Genomic DNA, 16,401 nt, shown 5'->3' with positions numbered 1-16,401 from the left:
CGGACATGTTGGTTGTGGGCACAGGTATATTGCGGCATTCCCGTGGCGGCTCGTTTTTGTGGGTGTTTAAGCGACACAGCCCATCCTTCTCTTGAGGAAGCGGCGTCCGGATTGATATAAAGGCGCGATCACCAGCACCTTAGAACCATATATCTGGGCCCGCTGTCTGCCAGCCACGGACATGGCGCTGCCCGCTTCAGCACCCCGATGACCACGTGAAACGTAGCGAAGCCGCCGCCGCCATCTTGAGTGAGGGCAATGAGGCCTCCGCCGCCAACTTGAGCGCGGGTGCGGGACCCGCCGACCGGGGCCGGTGCGGGAGACCAGGCGGGGAGGCCGCGGGCAACGGGGCGGCCCGGGCCCGGTGAGTACCTTGTGCCCTGCCGGGCATGTCGCTGCCCCGCGGCTGCTGGGTCCCGGGCGAAACGCGGGGCTCCTGGGGCTAGGAGGGAAACCCCTTCCCTCGCCCGGGGCCATTCCCGGCCCCTGCCCCCGGGCTGACCTTCCCCAGGAATGACCTCCGGTCTCCGCCCCTGGCAGCCCGGGACTGGCCCCCAGCGCTGTCCCCTGGGGAAGGGACACCTTCCGTCTCCATCTAGGGGCACTTCCTCTGTCTTTTGCCTGGAGGGGACCCAGGTGCTGTGCCTGCGGATACCCTGAAACTCCTCCTGGACCGTCCCCTGGGGAGAGGACCCGAAAACCGGAGCTCTGCCTTGGCCGCATCCCCCGAGATCGAGGTGCTCCTGCCTCTCCTGTTCTTCTTGCCAGGCCCGGCTCCCTCCCCTTTTCCTGGGCAGCCTCTGCACGCTCCCTTACCTTAGGTTTGCCCACCTGTGGCCGATCCCCTTCCCCAGAGCTCACCCCTCTCCCGCCTGGGATTCTCCATGCTTCTCCCCAGCCTGTCGAGTATCCCTGACCCCATCCTTGTAAATTTCCATGCAGTGCCCGAAGGCAGCGGGTTGGGAAAGGGAAAGGACCGTGGGTGGGTTCTGGGGCTAGGGTCGCTTTCCTTCAGTTCAGGGGGAAAACGTTTTCCTCCCTTGCCCTTGGAGGAGGGAGATGCTGCGGGCTGGACTCGAGGGCGCTGGAGCAGGGAGCATCTCCGAGAGCTCAGCCGCCTGTGCGGATGTGCCCGGCCGTGCGTGGCCTCTGCAGTGCCCGTGTCCCCTCTGTGCAGAGCCAGCTCTATAAACGGATCAATCCTCTAAACAATTTCTCTCTCCCCGGGGCGCTGCCAGCCCTCGTGTCTTGCTCACGGAGCATCAGCTGGGCTCTGCGTGCGGGGTCGAGCCCAGGGTCTGGGGATGATATTTCTATGGAACTGTGTGGTGCTGACCTGCCTGAGCGCGGGGAGCGTCGTGCCTCTGCTTCCCGAGGTGGGGGGAGTTGTTTACAAAGCGACAGCCTGTGTCTCCAACCACTCAGGAACTCATCCGGGGATGAGAGTCATTCATTTTTTTTGGCTTGGTTTTTTCGAGCATTTTTCAAGCTGTCACAGCTTGGCAGGTCTGTAGCTGCAGTGTCAAGATTTAGAATTATTCTGTCGGTAATTGCTTTCTGATTCATCAAAATGATAGATGAGAGGGAAAATGACAAATAATCACAAGTTGGGGATCTTCAAGGATATCCCTAAAAATGTGACTGGAGAAGCATGGCATGTGCGAGTTCCTTGTCAGGAGGTCACCTTTGCTGTCAGAGCGTTTACAAAGAAATTCTCTTAAATTCAGAGTTGGAAAAAAATCTGGATAACTGCAAAATGAGTCTGCAAACTGGACTGCAGAGGTAATTTTAGATAATTCAGTCTCTGGCCTTTTTTTTTTTTTTTGCTGGGTCTGAAAGCAGGTATCTTCCCCTCAGGCACTCAAAACTATCCTTTCCAAGAGTGCTAAAAGCAAAATATGCTCAACTTCGCTTCCTGAAGAGGAGGTCTGTGCTCTGATGCGTGTTGTCTTCCCTCAGCTACACCAGCTTGTCTAATAAAAGCCATTACTGCTCTCCTACTCATAGCTTCAGACTAGCACAGATACGAGTGATCTCTTACTTGTCTTGTTCCCTTAGTTACATTTTCAGAGACTCTCTTTGCCACAAGTCCCTTCATTTTCAGAAGCGTTGTGGGAGTTGTGTGGTTACATCTCTTACATCTCCTCTTTTCTCTCCTTTAAATGTTGAAGGTAGGTGACTCATCATGACTTCAGCTGATATTTCTCAGTGATCTCTTATTTAGCACAGAGCACCAAGGAGAAGATGTATCGCAGAGTCAGAAGAGCAGTGGTGATACCAGCATGGATTTAAAACAAAAAAAAAAAGAGGCAGCACAGCAGTTGTTTGTTACTGTTGCTTTTGTTGGGGGGTGGTAAGAAGGTTTATAGGCTGCCTCTCCAAAGCCTCAGTGACCCTGTGTGGGCCCTTCTGCGCTCTTCATGGCTTATGAATGAGTGGTTTTCCAAAGATAAGGGAACATTCTCCACCACCATGGATGCCCTTTGTGGGGGCAGCTCACAGCAGCTGGGTGTGAGGCTTGGCTCATCTCCCTAAGCAGGGAGGGCAAAGAGACCATTTGGAGCAAAAGATAAAAAAATTGACAACATATAGTGAGGATATTCCGACAGCACTGGAGTTCAGCTTAGCTGGAGCTGAACAGCTTTGTTTTTCAAGAGCCAGTGCTTCACTGAAAGCAGTGCTTGTTTTTATTTTCCCTTCTTTTAATGACTCCAAACTGACAGAGAGCAGGATTAAATTAGATATTAGGAAGAAATTCTTCCCTGTGAGTGGTGAAACACTGGCACAGGTTGCCCAGAGAAGCTGTGGCTTCCTCATCCCTGGAAGCAACCAAGGCCAGGTTGGACAGGGCTTGGAGCAACCTGGGATACTGGAGGCTGCCCCTTCCCATGGCAGTTTGGAGTGAGTTTGGAATGAGATTATTTTTAAGATCCCTTTCAACCCAAACCATTCTATGACTCCTCAACAGACAAACACTGGAGGACTGCAGAGGTCCTTGCAGTCACTTTGGTGCCGTGACTGCCCATTTGTGCAAAGTTCTGCTTTCAGGGGGCTCAGCAAACCTTTGGTGCAAATCATGACTCACCAGGATAATCACCTTTTGTCTCTGGGCGTGTGTGTGCATGTATTTGCAGAAGGAAGGCTGCAGATTGTGGGGAGGGAGCGTGGTTATTCCTCACCTTGCTGCTCGGACTGTAGATGGAGCAATGCACTGCTGTTCTCGGCGCTGATTGGAATTTTGGCCTCCCTTAGTGTTTCTCTACGCAGTGGCTGTGTGGAATTTTGTGGTGTTACAGAGAAGGGTTTGGCTCTATCCTGGGTGATGTGGGGTTTCTGTTGCATCTTCTCGTACTCTTATTTTAGATTGCCGCACACATCTGAGCTATTTCAGTGATCTTGAAGGAAGGCAGAGTGATTCTGTGGAAGGACACTGGTCTGGGAGCTGGCCAACTTAACTTGCATTTCCAGCTCTGCTGTTCCCTGATGTGGAACCAGGGGCTTGTTGTTCAACCTCTGTCTGCACATGTTTAATTGAACTTCAGCAGAGCTGGTCATGCTCAGCCTGCTTTGTAAGGCTCTTTTACATCACAGTTCAAGAAGCACTGAATGCTATTGTTGAGCTACCAGGCAAACAGCAAGCATAGGCAGGAAAGGGTGATTTAACTCTGTGCCATCCTGCTGCTCTCCTTTACTGAGATCTCTTCGCAATCCTTGCCTTTGAGCTCTTTTGGATCCAGACAGCTAATGCTTGCTGTGCATCCCTCTCCATCAGTCTATGGGCTGCCAAGGGAAGGGATGCTCAAGTACCAGTTTGCATTGTATGGGCACCTGCTCTCGATTGTTCCATGCACTCAGGTTTGCACTAATAACACTCAGCAGGTTGCTTGCTGCTCTTTAAGTGCCTTCGTTAATGCGGATGGTTTGGGCATATCTGGATGGAGTTCTTCTGGAGGCTGCTGCTCATTGAGAAATCCATACTGCCAGATAAACCTGTTGTCTTGTTTCCAGCCTGCCTGCTGCCATTGCCTGTGTTTTCCCTGTCTGTAGTGCTGGAGCAGCCATGCACTGAGCTGTGCAGACGGCAGGACAGCATCCTTGAACGCACAATGCCTTTCCCCCCTGGTTTTGTCGAATACAAAAGCTGACAGAGGGCTGTGCTGTGGTGCCTTCTTGGTCTGGTGTGCAAATGTCAGCTTGATCCACTGCCACAGCCTGGTTTGTTTTGGTCAGGGTTGGGGCTGAGGAGGGGAGGTTGTGTTGGAGGGTGGGAGACCTGCTGTGAAGTGATGCTGCGGAGGAGTTTGCTGATGGGCTTTTAGAGGAAAGCCTCATTGCTTTGGAATAAGGCATTCAGAGTGCCTTTGGTCTGTGTTCTGTTCCGCTGAAACCCCTTTTTAGCAATCAGCTCTAATAAAGTGTTCTTAACTAGATGAGTGGTGACTGGTGCATGTGGCTCCCAGTAACACTAAATCCACCACGCTTTGTAATAAGGTTTCAGTGCCTGGGGTCTTTTGCCTAAAAATAGAAAAAAAAAAAAAGTGTTAGGGGAAATCTAAATCAGAAGGAAATAAATGGCTTTTAATCTTTCCCTCTGTTTCAGAGTGAAGGATGCCGAGGAGGAAGAAGCCTGCAGAGGGCCTGGAGTCTCGAGGTCAGGATGGGGAGGAAGAGGAGGAAGAGAAGAGGAACCCAGCCAATGCCAAGAAGAAGCGCAGTTTTGTAGATGCATTTATTGTTATATCCGACAGTGATGGAGAGGTCAGTGATGGGTTGGGGTACCCAGAGCCTGGGCTGGGCCCTGCTACTGCAGGACAGTGCCAGAGCAGCCCTCGCTGTCGTGCTGGGGTCAGGCTTTGCACAGAGGGTCTTGTGCTGTTCCTTTTCTTACATATGAGTTGAATCAAATCCTATTTGACTAGGAAATGAATGGTGTGCTTCATGAGGGTGAGTTATGAGTCTGGGATTTGATAACCAAATCCTCTCAGAACTGAATCTGAAATGTAATTTAAAAGTAACCTTTCCTCAATCCCTTTACACATCTTTTTTTTCATAATTTTTGTTTGATTGATTTCCAGCTAAACCTTAGCAACATGATTCTGTATTATGTGCAAATAGATAAGAAAATGATTCAGAACTCAGGCTTGTGAGTAGCTCAGACAGTGTCTGGTAAACTGATTCTGAATTACAGAAGCCTGAGTTTGTAACCCAGCTCCAAAGGGTGTAAAGGTGAACGTGGTGTGGGAGTGCCTGGCTAAGGCATGAAGGCTCAGATCCCTGATCCCCAGCGTCGGCTTATGCACATCAGCATTACCCTCAAGATTGAAATGTCTGTGTTGGTTACACAGCATGAGCACGGGAACTCCTGCCTGGGGGAAACCCAGAGCCCTCAGAACCTGTGCCTGACTGAGCAAGGCACACCAGAGGAAATTATTGCAATCAGTTTTTTTCTGTGTGACTCGTACAGCTTTGCCCTGTCTTGGTGGTGATTGGAGATCCTAAGCTGCTTTTTGTAATTCCACCATTTTCAAAAGCATTTCAGTTCACTCTCAAGCTGTAGATCTTAAATCAGGTCCCTTTTGCTCCTACATCTGCAGTGTGCTGCTCTCCAGTAAGGCGATTATCATGTGAGGAGGGGAAAATCACTAGAAATAAACAGTAAGAAGCTGTAGGGCAAACGATATTGGATGTTTTTTCTTCACATTGTCTGAGTTCTTTCCCATTGGGAAATTCCCTGAAAGAAATGGAACATATGGCAGTAATAGTTCAGTGGGGTTAAACCCTTAGCTCTGCAATATGCTAAGTTAACTTCAGATGTCTGCTGCATCACTGGCCTTTATTGTGAAACCTATAAGGAAAAAAGAAATCAGCAGCTATAAGAGCTGCTGCAGTACATAAAAGATCAGGACCTGTTATTGTCTGCAATTATTCATCTCAATGTGCACGTATCTGAAAAAGAGGAAACAAACGTCTCTTAAAACACATCTATAAAAAGGTTAGGCTCCCTCACTGTTCTCTAAGTTTGTCTATAAACAATAAATTCTGATGGCATAATCGGTCATATTATAGAAAAGGATATGCTCAGAGAGGCCGTTAAAGAGCCAATTAGGTTCTGTTTAAGTGACAACAGTTCAGTCAGTTGAATGAGTGGATTTATTCAGTTCAGTCTCTTTCTGTGAGTCATCAGCTTCCAGATCCAGTGCCACAGTCTCTTGTCGTGTTGTTTTCTGCAAAATCAAACGCAAAACTGATTTACTTGGTATCTCAAAAAATAACTGTCTGCCTTCTGTAACTGTCTCAGCTCTTCTGTGTACATCAAGTTGAATTTCAATTTTGGACGTTGTAACTGTTGTTCTTGCACTGGTAAGACCTTGTTGTGTGTTCAAAAAGAGGTGTGGGAAGCTCAGATCAATAGCAATTTTAGAGAACAATATATTCTCAATTAATCTTGCATCTGTTAGGACATGGTTCCTTATGAATCAAAAGCTACAAGGACAATTTGGGCATCATTGATTCGATGGCTTTCTTCCTTGGCAGTCTCTTGGCAGGTATCTATAGAACAAGTCCCTAGTTCTGCTTCCAGACCAGCAGATCTTGTAGCAGCTGCACCTGGAAAGCCTCCAGCTTCTCACTTTTGATGATCTTTGGCAGACTGCCTCTCCCAGGAATTTTTCAGTCATGCTGGATTATCAAGCTCATCCATGTTATTTTGCCAAGTTCCCTTTCTTTGCTCATGTCTATGCTGTGGCATCTGCAGAGCTGCATCAGAAAAAAAGTTTTCTGGATGTGAGGCTTTCTGATCTCTGCTATATATAATCCTGGATTCGGGGAACTCTTCTCTTTTTTTGGAAAGGGTCAGACAATATAAGAACAGTCTCTCTGGCTCTGTGGAAGCCAGAGGAGATGACCTTCTTTGTGCAGACTGTGTCTCTGAAAATGTAGACATGCCGAATGAGTCGAGTGGTTCCCATCTCCCTTGGCTGTTTAATCCCACGGGGAATTGGTTGCCTGTGCCAAAAGATGGATGTTCATTCACAAATACACAATATTTCAAGTCGTGCCCAACAATGCTCTCTCTGAGCAGGACAATTCCTGGTCTCCTGAACCTCATGCTTGCGTTGGGCTGTTGGTTTGACCCCTGAAGCCTTGTCTTCAAGATGATTGTTCCTCAGCACAGGACCTGGCTAAGCATGAACTCTGAGCACAGCCTAAAAGTTGTGCTGACCTGTTAGACTGACCTGCAGCCTTTAGTGCAGTTGATCCTCAAATGCTGCTGATCTGCTCTGGGACCTTTTGGAAGGGTCTTTTGCCAGGATAGATCCTTTGAGAGCTTTGAGAGTACCTGCCTGCACTTACAAAATTGGCATCAGGTCTCACAAGCTCTTTCTGCCAGATCCATCATCTCTGCCAGCCCTCAGGGAACATATGACAAGACTTCAGGGTGATGGTGCCATCTATTTCTGCATGGCCTGTCTTCCCTTCAGTGTGGAACATCCCTCTGCCTGAGTGTTCCTGTGTTTGGAGATACTCACAGTCGGGGTAATCAGCAGAATGTGTTGATGTTCCAGATCAGATTTTGACTATGGTGCAGAGGGAAGTGTGCTTAGGCATTGGCTAATACCCAGCCACTGCCTTATCTTGTTTCCATCATCTGAGACAGTGGACACTCACCTCAGGACCAGGCATGGCCTGAGGGACATCTTGCTATAGAGAGAATGGCACTGGAAATGTCACAGCCATGATGGCAGTGCCCACCTGTCATAGTTGAATCCCATCCAGCAGCTAAGTACCAGGCAGCTTCTTGCTCACTCCCACCCCATGGCAAGGAAGGGAATTGTGGGGGAAAAAAGTAAATCTTGTGGGTTGAGATAAGAACAGCTTAATAATTGAAACAAGATAAAATATAATAATACTATTAATAATCCTAATGATAATATCAAGAATAATTGTAATGAAAAGAAGGGAGAGAGGAACTGCTTTTCATCAAAAACTGTAGTGATAGGACAAGGAGGAATGGGTTCAAACTGAAAGGGGAGAAATTTAGGTTAGATATATGGAAGAAACTCTTTACTGTGAGGGTTGTGCAGCACTAGAACAGGTTGCCCACAGAGGCTGTGGATACCTCATCTCTGGCAGTGTTCAAGACCAGGCAGTGAGCAACCACAATGCAGTTGCTCACCACCCACTGACCAATGCCCACCCAGTCCCTGAGCAGCAGTCAATGTCTCCCAGCCAATTCCCCCCTGTTTATACTCTGGGCATGAGGTTCTGTGCTGTGGAATATCCCTTTGCCCAGTTCCCCCAGCTCCTTGTGCACCTGCTCACTGTCAGAGCACAGGAAACTGCAAAGTCCCTGATTTAGAGCAAGCACTGCTTGGCACCAACTAAACCATTGGTGTGCCATCATCATTATTCTTGTACTAAATCCAAAACAGTGCTGCACCAGCTACTAGGAATAAAAATAACTTAATCCCAGGATGCCACCTCACAGCACTGACCATTGGAGTGAAGCAGAGCCACATGGGAGTATTGCTGCAGTGCCCTGCTGTCTCCATGGGCTCTGCTGATGCCAAGGGACCCAGTGCCTCCATCTCCCAGAGGAAATGCAATGTGAGTTGGTTCTGGAGAAGGCTTCATGGCTCTGCTGAGCTCACTTGTTGAAAATCAGATTGATCTGAATCCAGGCTCCTCACAGCCCAGTAAAAGCCCTTTTTCCTACAGAGTCCTCTCTCCCTGTGTCAGGAACTGCATATCCTGGCATGATCCCCATTGTGTCTTGTGGTTCATCTCCACTTCCAGCAGGTTTGTTCTAATGAGCTGAAAGAGCAAAGCTGAAACAGATTCTGAACTGAAGTCAGAGACTAATAAAGTAGGGTGTGATATTAATTTCAGCAGCAGCCTTGGCAAGAGCCAAACATGGTAATTCCAACATCTAATTGGCTTTTAAAAATAAATTAGTCTGGTTTTCATCTGCATATTTCTCATGCAGGATGTGTACTGTTTGGCTGTGCCCTATTGTTAGATGGTCCCAACTGCTGTTGAGCAGTAAAATTACCCAGACCTTTTGACTTTGCAGTCTGCACTGTTAGGGGTGGAGACATTCTGCTGTAGCTTTTTCTTCCCTGAGTCAGTAGAAGCTGATTTCTGTGGTTTATCATGTGGATTTGAGGGAGCAGGATGTGGGATGCTGGCTACTGGCTTCCATTTATGGGCTTTTAGAAATGAATGGAGCTGTATCTGTTTCTGCTGGCAGAGTCAGGTTCTCTTAAGTATGTGCAAAAGCATTTTTAAAATGGGAATTTGATTTCCTGCTGTCTGGTGAAACCAAGCAGGTTACGAAAACAAGGAAGAAGAATAGTGGCTGCCTTCCACTAAATGTGTGGAAGACTTTGGAAACCTGTCTATTTCTTCATCTGTGTACAATGCTGACAGTGAAATTGCTCATAAGAGAGCATCATAAATTAAAGTGCAGAGCCTGACACACAGGAAGAGAATTTGGGCTCCTTCTGGCTGTTATGCCTTGAATTGACAGCAGAGGAGGAGGGGGTTCTCTCCTGGCTGGCACTGAGCAGAGGTGTGCAGTCCCTACCTCGCCTCCACTATAATAATTGGTTTCCCTTGGAAGATATGTGTGTTGGAGATGACCTTGTAACTAAGAGTATTGGCTGCAGTTTGGGAATATTTTAATTGATTAAGATTATTTTTGGACTAGTGATCTTATTAGAAAGGCAGTTGGTTGAGAGGCCCCTTGAGTTCCTATTATCCTTGTAGATAGATGAGCATTAAAAGGTTGGGTCAGGAGGAGCAAGCCCTGTTGTCTTCTCTGAATTTTCTTGGCCCCTTCTGTTTCTACCATCCCCGCCTGCATTTATGCAGAGCACTCTGGGGCCTGTGGGGCTCTCTCCCAGCAGAGGTACAAACAGCCATAAATCCTAATTAAAAGGTATGTTTTATTTTCTGGGTTAAAAAAAAAAAATAAATTAAGAATTCTTGGAATTGAGATGTGTGTATATATTTTGGCCCATCAGGATTAATTGGCTTTGCTTCAGTGGTTCACTGTACCGTGGCTGTTCAGTAAAACGCTGCTGAGCAATTTAAACATCTTTCTCGAATGTATGAGGTTCCTACAACACGTGTCCTGCAATAATTTTGCTCCTGCCACCGATGTAAATGTTGAGATTCTTCAGGACCAGCACGGGGAACAGCACATACTTGGCTGTGCTGTGGATCCGGGCAGCGCGTCCAGCGCCGGGCACTCTGCTCCCCTCGGAAGCCCTGGAGGTGCTGGAGCCCCACGTTGTCCTGTGGTGTATGCTGTAAGTGTGTCTCTATGCCCAGAACAGGCACTCCCAGCAGTGGAAAGTTTGGTGTGCTCATAAATCACATCCATGCCCTGGAAGAGAGCTGCAGATGAGAGTGTCAGGGTTGACCTTCCAGCAAGTGCAGGAGTGATGAGGGGAAGATTGATGCTTAGAGAGAAGAGCTGGGGATTTACAGAGCCTGTTAGGATTAAATTGCCCCTGCTTTAAGCTGGGCTGGGTTTAGCATTGTTAGGCAGGGTTTTGGGGGAGAGCAGGAGAGCTATTGCTATTGCTGAACCTCCTCCAACAGATAATCCTAGTGCAATCCTCGTGTGATCCCATGGACTGTTCCCCATCCCCTGAGGTGGGAGCAGCCCACAGGGTCAGCATGGGGCTGTTGCTGCAGGCCAAGGCAGGGCAGTTTCTATGGGAGATCCCATGGTTTATGGCAAACTGTGGAGAGGGGCACTATGCCAGGGCCCTGGAAGAGAGAGGATTTCACCTCCTGAGCAGGACCTTGGGGTCCATCTCCTAGGAAGAGAGAATCTGGGTGTGAAGCAGCCTTTTGGAGACACAGTGGTAGATCTTGGAAAGGGGGTACCTAAACCAGTCTATGTGCAGAAGAGAAGGAATAACAGAAAAAAACCCTTAGGCACAAGCATGAGTGTGTGTGGGCTTGCCAAGCATGATTGCTGCTGTGTTGTGAAGTGATTCTTAAGTCAGTGGAAGTGAGGAATGGTGTAGGTATTAGGGCATGTAAAAGCTGTAATGTATTAAGGTTTCAGGAAACCACCTAATAGTATGTCTTGCAAAATCTTAGTTGGATAAATAATTTAATTTGGTCTAGATAGCAACATTCCTGGATTGAAATCCTGCTAAAAGACTGTCAGTAAGAGCTGCTGATGAACAAAGGAGAGGCTCATCTGAGGGAGATGTAAAGCTGAGGCCAAGAGGATCAATATTAGGTCTGTGTGTCTTTTAACATCCTCATTAATGATCTGTAAGAGGGAGCAAGTGGTGTATATAGATTAATAAAATCTACAGATAACACTAAAGCCAGAGATGTCTTCAACAAAACTCAGCACACAGATGCAGTCTGAAGGACTTCACAGGTTCAGAAACATGGGCAAAGGACAAAAGAAGTGGATGACACTCAAAATAATCACTATATCTATTTGTGTTAAAGTAGCCCAAGCCACGTGCCCCTCCTTGAGCCCTCCTCTTGGCACAGGAGGTGGAATGAGGCACAAGCATGTGGCCCATGTGTCTCATGGGCAGCAAAACTCAATGTAGCTGCAGAGGGAGCAGTGCAAAGCCCGTCCTGGCCAAGCGTGGGTCTCTGCCTGAAACACTGGATTTGATTCTAATCCTACCTGATTTAGAGACACAAATTGGAAGGGGTCCAGGGCCAGCCTTGGGTAATATGTGTGCCCTTGCCTAAGCTGTTAGGACAGCAACTTGCAGAAATTTGTGTCATTTAAGCCTATGCCCATTTGTGCTGCAGTCCTTGTGCTTAAAGCAGCATGCATTTAAGTTGTTCATGGGAGTATTGTTCCAGGGAGCCTCGAGACAACAAGTTTCTCAAGTATTCAAGTTTCAAAAATGGAATACTTGTGGCAATACTGCCCAAAGAAGATGTGGATGCTCCTCAAAGTGTTCAAGGCCAGGTCTGAGCACCCTGATCTTGTGGAAGATGTCCTTGCCCATGGCAGAGTTGAAATGAGATGGTCTTTAAAGTCTCTTCCAACTTAAACCATTCTTTGATTCTATGAATACAATGAGAGAATAGCATGAGGAAGAAGTACAGCTGACCCTCCTGCCCTCGAATGCATTGGTGTGGGTCTCCAAAATGGTTAGGGATTCTAGTTTGGATCACTTGAAATTGCCTGGGCATAGTACTAGGAGCTGCATGGCAGGAAACAGTCCTGGCTTGCAGGTGTGTGATGCTCAGTTATAAAAAGGTTCTGTTTTTCTCTTTTGAGTGCTTACAAATATCAATGTTTTAGCAAGGCCAAACAAATTCTCTCTAAAATCATGGGTAGCAGGTGCAGTGCATGGTGGTGACTGGCATGAAGTCTATTGTCTCTCCTACTTCTCTGTTTATGTCAGTCTGTAACTCTTTTTGCTCGTTATGCTTATCACACAGCTTTTAATAGTTACAGAATGTGTTTGAATTACGTTTGAAATTCAAATTTCACTCAAATAGACGCTTGTTCTTGAACCAGTGTTTGTGTCTGAGTAGTTGGGGGGAGGGAGCTGGTAGTATTTCTTACATATTGCATGCACTCACCATGTTCTTTTCCATTGCAGCAGGAGTCAAAGGAAGAGAGTGGCTTGCAAAAGAAGAGAACAAAGCAGCTGGATCGAACAAAGTTTGCTGCTAAAAGAAAAATTGCACGTACGTCTCGACTGTGGGGCTTGGGAAGTTGTCTGGTGCTGAACAGCTTCTGCTCTTTCTGTTAGAGATTATTTCCCTTGCAGAAAGGCTCTGACATGTCTGGGGATGCAGAAAAGACCCTTCACAGGGCTAAATTTTGCACTTCCAAATAAGTGTGCGAGGGTGTTGGTACCTCACTGGGTTCAAAGCTGTCTGAGGCTGATGTGAAAGCGCCGTCAGTCACAAACTGCTTTCCTGTCCAGGCCACTCTGCTCCTGTCTGTCCCTGAAACATCACAATGCTCTGACCCGACAGCTGCCGCTCAGGAGGGATCTGAGTCTCAGCTGACAGTTCTCTGAAATCATCAGCTCACAGTGTGGGGGCAGCCAGAGCACCAGCAGCATTGGGCATCATGAGGAAGGGTGTTAAGAACCAGGGATTTAGTTGATGTAATTTTGCTGTTACATAAAGTGTTGGCGCTGTGTGCAGTTCTGGCCTCTGCATAGCAAGGACGAAGTGGTACATCCAGAGGAGGGCAGCCCAAGTCATGAAGGAGTAGAACTGCTGCCTTGTGAGGAGAGTCTGGGAAGATTGGGGCTGCTTTGTTAGGATCGAAGTTCCCATTGGGAAGGCAATGCCTCAGCTGAGCACAGAGCTGTTGTTTACCAGTTCCTGGGGTGTATCAGTGGAAATAGCAAAAAATAAATGGGTTTAAAACGGGTGAAGGACACTAATGCTTCACACAGCATGGGGTGAACTCCTGGAAGTTTGTGTCATAGGAGGTTATGAAGAGGTCAGTATCAACAGCTTTAATAAGGGATTAAATGCATTCATGGACAATAAGTCTGTGAGCAGATGCTAAAGGCTGGGATGTTCCTGGTCATGTTCTGATCTACAGGCAGATGGGCCCACTGAGCATGGCCAGCATACCTCTGCTCCCTGTACAGCCTCACATGTTACAGCAGCCAGGCCCCAGAGGGTCTCTGCTCATGTTCCTGTGCTCTGTGAGGCAGTGGTCCATCCAGCACATAAAATTCAGGACTTTTTAGAATGGGAGAGATGTTGCCTCCTGCAAAACCCAAAGCAATCACTGAACAAAATGGAGCACGCCAGTGCTCCGCAAGCAGCAGCAGTTGGGCTTGTCAGTCCTCACAGGGCTTGTGTGAATTAAATTGTTTTTAATAGAGGCCTAAGGCCATAGCACAGAACAGCCCAGCTCTTTGTGGGAGCTGCAACCCACTGTGCATTCTGTGTTCAGCAAGTAAGATAGCAAAGTCAGAAATGGGAAAAGAGTTCTCTTTCTCATTCTTCTTTTTCTCCCAAAGGAAACAGAGCACCAAATTAAAGCTGAAACCCCCCCTTAGAGATGCCACTAAAATGTGACCAAGCATATGGTGCTAAGAGCAGGGATCTGCTGAAGTTGGATGTCCTCGTTGCATCATTGAACATGTAGGGTTTCAGGAGCTGGTGCTGTGCAAAAGGTGTTGAGTGTGCTGCAGAAAATCCACAGGAGACAGGGCTGGCTCTCCAGATGTTGTGTAACAGAGGAGTTCTGCTGTGTTTCTAGATGTTGAAATTATTAATAATAGTTTTTCTTTTCCTGGAGCCAAAGCTGCCTTTTTTTTGTTGCTTAGTGTGCTCGTCTGAGTTTGGGGGTGCCTGGCGCCACACGGTCGGAGAGCAGGGGCTTATTTAAGCACATGTGATGGTGGGGCTGTTCTCATTTGTGGGAAGCTATAATTAGACTTTTGGTGTTTGCTTTTAGGCAAATTAAGATTTGAAGTAGTAATTATTTTTCCCAGTGTCTTTAAATAAATTCTTTGAATTGCGAGGCAAATTGGTCTTTTGTAAAGATTGGGTGCTTCTGGGTAGAGCAAGTTCTTTCTCCTCAAAACTGGAAAATTTCGGATATTGGCAGGCACTCGTTATAAAGCGTATCCTCCCTTTTTTGCTTTGTTGTGGTTTTATTCATTCTAACCTAGAGCCATAACTAAAATATATCTGTGACGTTTCATCCTGACAGGATAAATGGAAATACAAAACCTAAAGAAGTCTGTCTCTTTTTCCAGAGGAAGTCAGTGCTTTAAAGCACATTTGAATGTTTTTACTGTAATTGCACTTTGGATATGTAAAAATACTGAGATCCCTCATTTCTGTTATTTTTGAGTAAATCTCTTATTAGTAAGTGTTATAACTACAACTAGTGGGGTTTTGCATCTAATTCACTTTGCAAATGTCAAAATGGAACATAAATCGCTTTGCAAATTGCTGTATTAGCATTTAAAAAGGCTCTGAAACGGTTTAATTTGTTTAGGGCTGCCGTATCTTAAAAACAGTTTCTCTCTGACCCCTCCTTCCCATCTGCGGGTTTCTTGGATGCCCTGGTCCCCAGAGGGGCGCTGGGATTTCCTGCCGCGTTGGGATGGACCTGTGATGAGAGGATTTTGGAGTGTGAGATTCCCAGCGCCAGAGCTTCCCCCGGGAATGGGCTCCTGCGAGGCAGGCGAGTGATGAGTGTGAGCTGAGCATCGCTCCAGATGGAGAGGGGTCGCTTCTCCTGGGATCCTGTAGCCCGCGCCACACGCTCTGAGCTCTCTCCCCAGCTCTGTTTGCACACAGTGGTCGGGGGCTAACACAGCACTCTGGGTTTCTAATCATCATAAATTATGACGGCTGCAATCAGCATCAAGTTTAATAAAACACACGGTGCTGAGAAGTGATCAGTCCTGGAGCATGAAATACTGTCAGCTTCACTTAAAGCAGGTCAGGTCTGCTGGAAGACATGAGCTGAGCTGCTCTTTGCTCTCCCCACAGTAATGCCAGGTGGATTTAAACTCGAGTTTTTCCCATCTCCAGAGCACCTACTCAACTGGAACGTGCACTAAGTGCATCTTGTTTGTCACTGGTTTCTTTGCCAGAGGCAGCATTTGTCTGGCACATTCCCTGTCCCCAGAGGGGAAATTGCTGTGCCAGGGAGGGAGAAGAAAACAAAATGTACAGCAGTAACTCGCCAAAAAATGTTTCTTTTTATTAAGCTTCATGGATGTTGATAGCCTGAACTGGCAAATGTTCAGGCCCCTGTTGAAGCACGTGGAAAGTCGTGTGTTGCAGGGTGCCGATCATGTGCACCAGTTTTTCTGCACATGTCTGAGTTTGCAGGATCTAGCCTGATTGCTGTGATGGTTTAGGCAGGAAAACAAATCAGCACACACTTTCTGAATGCTTGGAAGGTGTTCGGTGTTATGGGAAAAGAAAAGACTGTATGTAGCACTAAGTGCTATGGTCTGGGTGACGTGGTGGTGATTGGTCAAAGGTTGGACTCAATCTCAGTGGTGTTTTCCAACCTAATTGACTCTGTGATATGCAATTTAATGCTGCTGTTCTTGGGGCTGGGAGCTTTCTCCATACACTGGACTGTGCTTTCCATTAAAGATTTTTTTTTTTTCCTGCCCTGGTCCCTCCTGGCTGTAACATCATTGAGTGACTTTGTCCAAGGACAAAAGATCCCCATGAGCCCTGAAAGCGCTGCAGTCTGCTTTCCCTTCAACTCCTTTCTTAATTTTCAAAGGAATTACCCCCACCCCACCCCAAACCAACAACCTGAAGCTAAGTGCTCTTTTAGTAGGACACATAAAGGAATCTGAAGGTAATCAGTCCAAAAATGCTTCAGATCCTGCTTGGGTGGGGGAGCACGAGGCTGCCATCATCCAGGAGCCGGGGGAAGGG

The 16,401-nt window shown here is 47.2% G+C and overlaps 1 protein-coding gene across 5 annotated transcripts in view; it reads left to right on the top strand.

The window, feature by feature from the left end:
- The first annotated feature begins 17 nt into the window (after nt 1-17).
- The window catches only part of UIMC1 (ubiquitin interaction motif containing 1), a 39,626-nt gene continuing 23,242 nt past the window's right edge, over nt 18-16,401 (top strand). For 3 of the 5 annotated variants that reach the window (XM_018915554.3, XM_009091522.4, XM_018915561.3), the window contains exons 1-3: nt 18-364; nt 4,601-4,758; nt 12,609-12,696. In XM_018915554.3, the coding sequence (XP_018771099.2) occupies nt 4,609-4,758; nt 12,609-12,696 (238 nt within the window). In that variant the 5' untranslated portion in view covers nt 18-364; nt 4,601-4,608. Of the gene's footprint in view, nt 365-552; nt 738-4,600; nt 4,759-12,608; nt 12,697-16,401 lie in introns of those variants that run through there. The other 2 variants (XM_018915556.3, XM_018915555.3) reach the window with 2 other exon arrangements.

Source organism: Serinus canaria, chromosome 13 (genome assembly GCF_022539315.1).
Source record: "Serinus canaria isolate serCan28SL12 chromosome 13, serCan2020, whole genome shotgun sequence".
In the NCBI taxonomy this organism is placed as follows: Eukaryota; Metazoa; Chordata; class Aves; order Passeriformes; family Fringillidae; genus Serinus; species Serinus canaria.
This window is presented reverse-complemented; position numbering and strand designations above follow the sequence as displayed.